This window comes from Coregonus clupeaformis, chromosome 2 (genome assembly GCF_020615455.1).
Source record: "Coregonus clupeaformis isolate EN_2021a chromosome 2, ASM2061545v1, whole genome shotgun sequence".
In the NCBI taxonomy this organism is placed as follows: Eukaryota; Metazoa; Chordata; class Actinopteri; order Salmoniformes; family Salmonidae; genus Coregonus; species Coregonus clupeaformis.
In genome coordinates, this window is record NC_059193.1 from 26,826,515 (window position 1) to 26,837,422 (window position 10,908).

Consider the following 10,908-nt stretch of genomic DNA (forward strand, 5'->3'; position numbering starts at 1 on the left):
ATCAGGTTATCGAGTTCTGCTTCAAGACAGTGGTGAAGATGTTGGAGATAAATGGTGCATTATTTTCTTGTGTTCTTTAGTTTCTTCCCCATTTTGTAATGAAGTATTCAGCGTCCCCATTGATATTTCATGTTATCAACAGCAGATGAATTGAAAGACATTTGTTTCATTCAAACTGTTCCAACATCTCCCTGACAACACTGGCATTTTTAGAGATTAGAATTTGTATCTGTCCCAAGCCAAACGTTTGATAGGCACTGCATCACCTTGTGTGGGGCTTCAATATTTATACCTGTACCATGTGAAACAGCTTTGTACAGTCAAAAATGTTTGCTTTTTAATAAAATTGTTAATTGTGTGCGATTTATTTTCCACATATTTTAGTAGCTACATATCAAACACGTGTTTAGCAGATGTTATAGCGGGTGTAGCGAAATGCTTGTGCTTCTAGCTCCGACAGTGCAGTAATATCTAACAATTTCACAACATCTACCCAATACACATAAAAAAGTAAGGAATGGGATTTAAGAATATATACATATGGACAAGCAATGACAGAGCGGCATGGACTAAAATACAGAAGTATATTATAGAATAGAATGCAGTATATACATATGAGATGAGTAGTGCAAGATATGTAAACATTAAAGTGACTAGTGTTCCATTTCTTAAAGTGGCCTGTGATTTCAATAGGCAGCAGCAGCCTCTAATGTGCTAGTGATGGCTATTTAACAGTCTGATGGCCTTGAGATAAAAGCTGTTTTTCATTCTCGGTCCCAGCTTTGAAGCACCTGTACTGACCTCGCCTTCTGGATGATAGCGGGGTGAACAGGCAGTGGCTCGGGTGGTTGATGTCCTTGATGATCTTTTTGGCCTTCCTGTGACATCGGGTGCTGTATGTGTCTTGGAGGGCGGGTAGTTTTCCCCCGGTAATGCGTTCGGCAGACCGCACCACCCTCTGGAGAGCCCTGCGGTTACGGGCGGTGCAGTTGCCATACCAGGCGGCGATACAGCCCGACAGGATGCTCTCAATTGTGCATCTGTAAAAGTTTGTGAGGGTTTTAGGTGATAAGCCACATTTCTTCAGCCTCCTCAGGTTGAAGAGGCTCTGTTGCACCTTCTTCACCACACTGTCTGAGTGGGTGGACGCCAAGGAACTTGAAGCTTTTTACCTTCTCCACTGCGGTACCGTCGATGAGGATAGGGGGGTGCACCCTCTGTTTCCTGAAGTCCACGATCATCTCCTTTGTTTTGTTGATGTTGAGTGAGAGGTTATTTTCCTGGCACCACACTCCCAGAGCCCTCACCTCCTCCCTGTAGGCGGTCTCGTCATTGTTGGGTGAGGTCAATGTAATGTATAAATAACCCCACAGTTGAGGGGTTCTCAGAGGCATATCGTTTGCTACTTGTAATGCGACCAACAGCCCCAATGCATCTCCATGTTCATATTTTAAAGTCCTGCTACAAAAAACGGAATACCAGAGAGTTTTGTTCAACTTTATTGAGAAAAAAAAAGTAACCATTAAATAGCAGAGCTATTAGTTGATCGATCAGCCATTGAGAACTTTGAATAACATATTCAGTGCAAAAGAGAAGTGTTTTGGATGATGGATTAACTAATGGCTCCCCGTTATAAAAACAAGAAAAAGTAACAAAAAAGATCAAAGTGAACACGTTTGCTCTCAATCCATTCTCAGCATCACATAAACCAATTATTTATCTTATTAACATGCATAAAATATGTTTCTTATTTACTGCAGATATCTTCAGCAATTCTCCATTCAAACAATTAAAGTTAAGATTCACTCATTTTGAATGTTATAACGTTTTTGTGCATCTCTGAGCGATGTTCTATCGATTCCCGTGGTTATTCCATGTGTATCTGAGCGATTGCCGTTCAAGCAGGCAGAAATACAGCCGGTATGACAAGTTTTGCACCGGCTGTATTTCTGCCTGCTTGAACTGTAATAGCTCAGAAAAACATTAAATGACCCGGGAATCGATAGAACATCGCTCAGAGATGCACAAATACGATACAACATTCAAAATGGGTGAACCTTTCCTTTAAGAGAAAGTGTATAGTGTATTACATTCACAGACATCAGTTCTCTAATGCTATTGGAAAAGCGTACAAAAGTGTGATTGAACCATGTTGATTCTCTCAATACAGAAATGGTGGCATTTGGAGAATCTTTATTCTTTTTAGTTGGCACCTCCTGCGTGAATTCAGAGCAACGAAGAGCTCTTCACAAAGTGGCTGTGGTTGGCTTTATACAGACATACATGCTTCACTGAGAGTTCAGAGCAATTGGCATCTTTTGTAAAGAAAACAAAAAGGGGGGCCTTGGAGACATGTGTCCTTGTTAAGAGCATGTGAATACATTTAGGGGGCAAAACAAATAATACATTACTGTTATTTGCTGATGGTAAGGGGTTGTGGCCAAATGGGCAAAAAAAAAGAACAGTAATTTAAAGTTTATTCCAGCTATAATGAAAGTTGATACGACCATGACCGACTATCACATGGCGTACTTCTGAGTCCATTCCCGGGCTATTCTGTTGTACCTGTGGAAAACAGAAAATAAATCAATCCACAATAGACAAAGGGTGGAGCTTCAAGAACAACACCATGCCTTACAACACAGCAACCACCCAAGATAAACCTGAGATGCATGATGTTCACACACAGAGGACTCTCACATAGTCCCACCAAAATGGCATACAAATACTGTCAATAAACAGTCCAAGACAGACAATTAGACAGTGGGAATATAGGTCAGAGCCAAGCCACCATCCACCAAGGCAAATGTATTTAGTGGCAAAATATGTCAGCCTCATTGAGTTAGTTGAAGTGCTGTCAATAGCATAAATGTCAGAACCCACAACAATGTCCTCTCTCTCGACGATGCAGGGCAGTCTTACCCTAAAGCATAGCGTACTTTTCTGTCCATTCTCTCGCTAGTCTATTATACCTGATGCAGAAGGAAAAGTCCTATATTATAAGTATCTAGATCTAACATTATAGGGTATAACTCACTCGGCACCGATCTTGTTCACGCCTTCGGATCAAAAAGTTATATTTTTCACAAATGATTAGAATACAGTATACTAACTTTTCCGTATCTGTTTTGTAGATACGGGCGATCTCTGGCACTAACGGGTCGTCAGGGTTGGGGTCACATAAGAGTGAACAAATGGACAAAAGTACTGAAAGGGAGATTAAAAAGAAGGATTAGGAGTGGATCTTAGGCATGTGAATCGAAATGAAGTCATGGTAAAAATGCGTAACACAAAGGGCACAAAGAATGAAAAACAACACCCTACCTTTAGAGATAGTTAATGCTGGAGACCACTGTGATCTCAAAATATCCAGACAGATGCTGCCGTTACTGTTAATATTTGGGTGATAAATTCTTGTGGTGAATGCAAGCTGCAATGAAAAGGTTGGAGGAGCAATCAAACACATTGATCCACAGAAACCTCATTCCTCAATCTTCTACATACATCAAGAAAACGATTAATTATAAAACATAGGAACAAGAGCGGAAATAATTACCTTAGGTGGTTTGAAGGGGTAGTCTGTAGGGAAATGAATAGTCAGGAAAAAAACACCTCCTTGGTATGGGCTGTCATTCTGAAAAGGAAACCAAATTAAATCTCAATGGTCACACTGAAAAGCCAGAAGCAACTTCAAATTCATCAACGAGGAAACACTTTATAAATGATACTCACAGGCCCCATAATTGTAGCTTGCCAATGAAACACTGCCAAAACAGAAAGGGAGACAGTTGAGGAATGTTTCAGATGCCATGCTGTTGATAATTTATTTTTGGCACTTGAGATTATTCTGTATAATGAAAAGCGCTTTACACATTTTATAAATTATGTTAGGCCTAATACAAGTGCTCAGTTTGGCCTTACTGTCGTCTCCAACCGGGCCGGCAGAACACTGTGCAGGAGGGTCCCTGCCCAGGTCGTTCAGCTCCTGAAACAGAGGGACCAAACCAGGACATCATCACTCCCACTGTTCCCCTACCAAGTACCAACATTGTTAACTCATCATTGCTACTCATCACCTCACAGTCGTACTTGGAAGAGCATTTACTTTGTATTTACATTGCTGGCATTGCAAAGAGCAAGGTGCACTGCACAGGAAGTACTTTTAAAGTTGAATTAAAGACCGATGAAAAGAGGAATCAATTTTATAATGACTGTAGCTCAATGATTAGCCTAGTCTTGGCCATAATGAAAGTTGGCAGTGACTTAACAGTTTATTGTATTGCAGTGATTGAGCATTTGGTATCTTGCAGAGCCCTGTCAGAGCAAGCACTTCAGGACAACAGATCAGGTAAGAACTTCTTGGGCCAATAGTAATACTGTCTATATTGCATGTGGGTTCGAGTGGGAGTGACATGAGGATGAGACAATGTTAAGTCATCGAATTTATCAGTAAAATAGGTGCAAGCCTTGAGCAGGCAGGAAGCTGTTGGCTGTGTTGCCGTCAGGCGAAGGTGGTGGATGTGCAAAGCTGAGGTAGAGTACAGACATACACAGCCGTCACTCAACCTGTAACAGCCTTTGTTGACATTGGCTTAGGCTTCCTCTCCCATGGACAACTAACAGGTTAGAAAGGTCAACATTTTACCATTATATAAAAACAGACCTGCTATACCTCAGCAATAAACATAGGCCGGCATAGACTGAGTGATGCGTACGTGAGTCGAGGAAAATAATTAGCCTAGAGTGTAGCGATATCCCTGACAAATTGTGGCAATGTCTCAAACACCCAAATCAGAGTGTGGATTGGCCTGACCAGTGCTCTACTGTAGGAGCCCAAAGGGGAGGGAAAGACAACAGCAGCACTGCTGACGGTAGCTAGGTTTCCATAATATTTGCTATAGTATTTCATGCGAAAATGATAAAATATGCATGTAAAAAAAAATATGTGCATTTCCCAACCAGAGGTGTTTCCATCAGACTGACTTTGTTGCGGATAAAATGCAGCGCGTGATGACATAGCGCACATAAAACACTTTTGTGCTTAAGTTGTGTACAAAAAATTATTATAATAATAACAACACACTAGTTTGTTCCAACTTCAACTGTATGTGTAACTGATAGATGCACACACACACTACATGTGTTAATGTTTTTAAATGTATGTAAATTGTAAAGTATTTTGTCTGTAATGTCTTCTTTGTTATATGTCGGACTCCATATGGAGAGATTGAAAATGTCCATAAACACTCCAGCCAGCTGGTTTGCATATGCTCCCAGGACACGGCTTGGGATAAAATTAAGACCCTCAATATTTATTGGAAAGGAGCATCAAGCTCATCACTGTCCACTTTCACCACCCTGTAGGCTAAACTGTGCATGCTTTTCAGTTGCAGTGGGATGACCACACAACATAGCATCGTGTGACTGTACATTTACATCAACATGATGGTTATTCTATCAACAATTGTGCAAGAAGTTGTTTCCGACGCAATTAGTGGCATAATTATTTTTACAGACATAAAGATCCCACCATGTCGAACTAACAAAATTGGCGACATTTATAAAAATGTACCAACACTTCCTGGTTCGTGATATTTTTTATTTATTTACGGAATAACTTTACTATAATAAAACAGTGGATGGAAACATTGTTAGTGTGTCTTTCTGCACTCAATAACTTCTCTGCTCTCATGAAATTAGATTTTTTTTGGATAAGAAGCAAATTATGCATCATGATAAACCAGAGTTTACATGCATCGTCCTGCATGTTTAGGCCTACATTCTGTTGCTGGTTTAATAAACGTATGTTCAATTCAGTTCAATTGTGTCAGTAAATTTACAACGGCAACATCCAATTCGAATAGGTTGGTTATTAGGCTATACATTATTTGTACAGTAACATCCAATGTTTCCCCTTTATTTTTCAGGCAGGCCTCAAAGGGCTTTGAAGCAACATCCATGGTTAACAACAATTTATTTTTAGGCACTGGGCCGGTCCCACTCAATGTGAGCAATAAGCTAGCTGGCAGCATAGGCCTACATTCGTTTACACCTAATCAAACTGAATGTTTGTAAGCTAGGCATAACGTAAAATCAACACTGACGCCCAATTTTTTCATGTTTCAAGGGTACAGGCTCTGGTTTAACCTCTACTACAGCAATGTAATGTTGGTGACTTCATCCATAGTGTTTTAGTTTGAATGTTTGCCAATTACAATCGAATAGGCATACTTTTAGATTAATGCCATGGCCCTGTAACATTAAAAGCCGAGTAGCTAATAGGGCGTGCTTTTAACGAGTAACTACATTCTCTTGCATTTTTATCTTGACTTCTGCGTCATAGTCAAGTGTCAGTGCATGCATGACACTGCTCTAAACCAAGATTAGGAGAGGTGTTGAATGTAGAACTTGGTTTGGGGACGCAAGAATTCCAGACTATTATAGTTTAGTAATAATTACCACAGCAGCAATGTATATTTTTATGCCAGAGTTTCAGAATAGAGGCCAGAGAATATACCCAAACGAGGATGGCACTCGACTTGGCCAGCTTGTATGACAAGTTTTATATTTCCAGCAAGGAACCCCAAACCGAAACTTGCCACGAGCTTATCCTCCATCTCATCAGGTTTCACCATGACTTGTTAGTTAATTAGTTAACTAGCACCAGACCGTTTAGGGGATAACTTAACGTTACTAGTTAACAACATTGACACCGACTAAGCTAACGTTATACGACTCATATAACTTGGATTCTGAGCTAAGGTTACTGCTAACTAGATTCTGAACTAATATTTAGGTCACATTCACTTTAAATTGGCTAAAACTAGCTAACGTTAGCTTAGCTACTTAAATAGCTAAGCTACTAGGCCATGCTACTGCTAGCCAAGCTGGCTAACAACCAAATAAGCACGCTTGTTATAGCTATTTGGCAACTGCTCAATGTACGACGTTAGCTAGCTGACTAAAACGACAAATATAAATGTTACTACATTACCTGTAATATATCTAACTTATTAAGCAGTGTATACGGCAAAGTCTCAAACAACAATCCATTTACCTTGTGAATTCGTTTTAAGGCCATTCTGCTAGTGCGTAGGGACCGGTTGTCGAAGAAGAGGGAGAGCGCAGGCTTGCTAGCGTATCTTTGGCTTAGCTACGTTGCTAACTAGCATATAGCAATTAGCTGTCGTGTACGGCTAACTACCTAGTTACATAAACTGACAATATTACTTTTATAGTTGATAAACGGGTATCAATATAGATATACTGGTCTTTTCGTTGGTCGACAGCCTTTGGCCGCTTTGACTGCACTGATATTATAACGTTGCCGTTACAAACTTCACCAGCCGATACGTTAGCTCGGCTCGTTCTTCTGGTCACGACTGTGAAGTCAGCAATATTAGCGATGAGTTGAATCAGTGGTTTGCCTTCATAATAAAAGTCCCGCACTGAAACTGATGCAAACGGATACAAATAGTCGAATCATGCCACAATTGGACTTAACCCAAACAAAACATCACAGAAAGTAGTGTATATTATACAGAAGTCAAATAATAAACTATGCAGTGGTGTTATTTGTGTGCATACAAATATAATACATTGCTAAAACATTATCCAGGCTCTGTCGTAGCCGGCCGCGACCGGGAGACCCATGGGGCGGCGCAGAATTGGCCCAGCGTCGTCCAGGGTAGGGGAGGGAATGGCCGGCAGGGATGTAGCTCAGTTGGTAGAGCATGGCGTTTGCAACGCCAGGGTTGTGGGTTCAATTCCCACAGGGGGCCAGTATGAAAAATAAAAAAATAATGTATGCACTCACTAACTGTAAGTCGCTCTGGATAAGAGCGTCTGCTAAATGACTAAAATGTAAATGTAATATTATATACTTTAAACATAAATCATACCTTCAAAAAAGTCACATGCTGGTATAGTTGCCACAATGCCTACTTTCAGTTGTCATCACAGAAAATATTAAATGAAAGCAGTATTCATGATAAGAAATGTTATACTGTACAGGCGATGCTGCACTACAGTTAAATGCAAATAAATTCCTCAAAATACACCACCGTTTTCCCACATCCTCGCTCAATGACAATTGGTAGTTCGAAGAATGGAGCAGAGCATTTACACAGAAAGGCAACAGGACAAAATATGCCATAGAATTGGGCACACAGAGCAACAGTCAGAGGGGTAGTGTTCAATTATATTCTGCTGATGTAAAAAGGGCTTTATAAACTGGGTGGTTCGAGCCCTGAATGCTGATTGGCTGACAGCCGTGGTATATCAGACCGTGAGAATGCTATTCATTGACTACAGCTCAGCATTCAACACCATAGTGCCCTCTAAGCTCATCACTAAGCTAAGGATCCTGGGACTAAACACCTCCCTCTGCAACTGGATCCTGGACTTCCTGACGGGCCGCCCCCAGGTGGTAAGGGAAGGTAACAACACATCTGCCACACTGATCCTCAACACGGGGGCCCCTCAGAGGTGCGTGCTCAGTCCCCTCCTGTACTCTCTGTTCACCCATGACTGCATGGCCAGGCACGACTCCAACACCATCATTAAGTTTGCCGACGACACAACAGTGGTAGGCCTGATCACCGACAACGATGAGACAGCCTATAGGGAGGAGGTCAGAGACCTGGCCGTGTGGTGCCAGGACAACAACCTCTCCCTCAACGTGACCAAGACAAAGGAGATGATTGTGGACTACAGGAAAAAAAAGAGGACTGAGCACGCCCCCATTCTCATCGACGGGGCTGTAGTGGAACAGGTTGAGAGCTTCAAGTTCCTTGGTGTCCACATCACCAACAAACTATCATGGTCCAAACACACCAAGACAGTCGTGAAGAGGGCACGACAAAGCCTATTCCCCCTTAGGAGACTGAAAAGATTTGGCATGGGTCCTCAGATCCTCAAAAAATTCTACAGCTGCACCATCGAGAGCATCCTGACTGGTTGCATCACCGCCTGGTATGGCAACTGCTTGGCCTCCGACCGCAAGGCACTACAGAGGGTAGTGCGTACGGCCCAGTACATCACTGGGGCCAAGCTTCCTGCCATCCAGGACCTCTATACCAGGCGGTGTCAGAGGAAGGCCCTCAAAATTGTCAAAGACTCCAGCCACCCTAGTCATAGACTGTTCTCTCTGCTACCGCACGGCAAGCAGTACCGGAGTGCCAAGTCTAGGTCCAAAAGACTTCTCAACAGCTTCTACCCCCAAGCCATAAGACTCCTGAACAGCTAATCATGGCTACCCGGACTATTTGCACTGCCCCCCCACCCCATCCTTTTTACGCTGCTGCTACTCTGTTAATTATTTATGCATAGTCACTTTGACTCTACCCACATGTACATATTACCTCAACTACCTCAACTAGCCGGTGCCCCCGCACATTGACTCTGCAACGGTACCCCCCTGTATATATAGCCTCCCTACTGTTATTTTATTTTACTTCTGCTCTTTTTTTTCTCAACACTTTTTTTGTTGTTGTTTTATTTTTACTTTTTTTGTTAAAAATAAATGCACTGTTGGTTAAGGGCTGTAAGTAAGCATTTCACTGTAATGTCTGCACCTGTTGTATTTGGCGCATGTGACCAATAAAATTTGATTGGATTTGATTTGAGGTTGACTGGATAGGCTGAGGTAACTTGAAGCAGCAGGTTGACTGGGTAGGCTGAGGTAACTTGAAGCAGCAGGTTGACTGGGTTGGCTGAGGTAACTTGAAGCAGCAGGTTAACTGGGTAGGCTGAGGTAACTTGAAGCAGCAGGTTGACTGGGTTGGCTGAGGTAACTTGAAGCAGCAGGTTAACTGGGTAGGCTGAGGTAACTTGAAGCAGCAGGTTGACTGGGTTGGCTGAGGTAACTTGAAGCAGCAGGTTGACTGGATTGGTTGAGGTAACTTGAAGCAGCAGGTTGACTGGACTTTCAGTAAATCACATACAGACATGCATAATATTAAAACAATCCTTCAGATAAATTTACAATCCTTTCAGAACTTGTCACAGACAACCATAGAGATGTTGCTTTGTATTTGCATGTACGCCATGATAGTAAACCACAGGGATGTAGCTCAGTTGGTAGAGCATGGCGTTTGCAATGCCAGGGTTGTGGGTTCGATTCCCACGGGGGGCCAGTATGAAAAATAAAAAAATAATGTATGCACTAACTGTAAGTCGCTCTGGATAAGAGCGTCTGCTAAATGACTAAAATGTAAATATGTGGTGGTTGATCCCCGGCCTGTCCTGGTGTGGCAGCAGAGCTGTCAGGTTTGGCTACTTCTCTTACAGCAACACTTCTTCACACAACAGCAGCGAATAAGCAGAATACACTAATATAAACCCATAGGTGCTGAGAGGAAATGAGCAAGAGACAGATACGTTTACATTTTAGTCATTTAGCAGACGCTCTTATCCAGAGCGACTTACAGTTAGTGAGTGCATACATTTTCATACTGGCCCCCCGTGGGATTCGAACCCACAACCCTGGCGTTGCCTCTTTTCATCAGCGGTATGCAGTCAAATGTTGTCTCTGCGGCCAATAGGAGAGCCTCTAAAATGATCAGTTGGAGACAAACTTTGCCACCGCTGCTGAAAGAAATCCTAGGGGAAACACTGCACTATTATACTGGTATAATAAAGCTGCTATAGGCTACTCACCCATTCAGACATATGAAATACCCAGCAAAAGAACCAACAGCAACAGGGGACACAAGTAAAACAACAAAGAAGTAAGTCACATGACCATAACTTTTCCTCTTAATGATGTCACACCATTCATTTTGAAGCAGATATAGACATATCTGCAGCACCCCCTGATTTTTATTATTATAAAGAAATGTATTAATTTTTTTTTTTTTTTTTTTTGAAAAAAAGGCATGGGGCCTTTACTAGTCCTATATTAGTGGA

At 41.8% G+C, this 10,908-nt stretch overlaps 1 protein-coding gene across 2 annotated transcripts; it reads right to left on the reverse strand.

Moving 5' to 3' along the window:
* Positions 1-1,483: 1,483 nt before the first annotated feature.
* Positions 1,484-7,393, reverse strand: LOC121532478 (ubiquitin-conjugating enzyme E2 D2). 2 transcript variants are annotated; one of them, XM_041838313.2, is made up of 8 exons: positions 7,058-7,393; positions 3,922-3,985; positions 3,733-3,764; positions 3,557-3,634; positions 3,325-3,430; positions 3,114-3,207; positions 2,923-2,972; positions 1,484-2,565 (listed from the first exon to the last, which is right to left on the reverse strand). In XM_041838313.2, exons 1-7 carry the CDS (start codon positions 7,079-7,081, stop codon positions 2,924-2,926), a joined length of 447 nt encoding a protein of 148 aa, XP_041694247.1. In that variant the 5' UTR covers positions 7,082-7,393; the 3' UTR covers positions 1,484-2,565; position 2,923. The 2 variants fall into 2 exon arrangements, with proteins under 2 accessions (XP_041694247.1, XP_041694248.1); XM_041838314.2 differs by lacking the exon at positions 2,923-2,972 and having other exon boundaries at positions 7,058-7,392.
* Between the last annotated feature and the right edge of the window lie 3,515 nt (positions 7,394-10,908).

Excerpts from the sequence above, each read along its gene's own strand:
- LOC121532478 (XM_041838313.2), bottom strand. The coding sequence starts at position 7,081 with ATGGCCTTAAAACGAATTCACAAG. Across the intron at positions 3,208-3,324 it reads AGCATTAACTATCTCTAAAG|TACTTTTGTCCATTTGTTCA; the intron begins GTAGGGTGTTGT and ends TCTCCCTTTCAG. Across the intron at positions 2,973-3,113 it reads TACAAAACAGATACGGAAAA|GTATAATAGACTAGCGAGAG; the intron begins GTTAGTATACTG and ends CTTCTGCATCAG.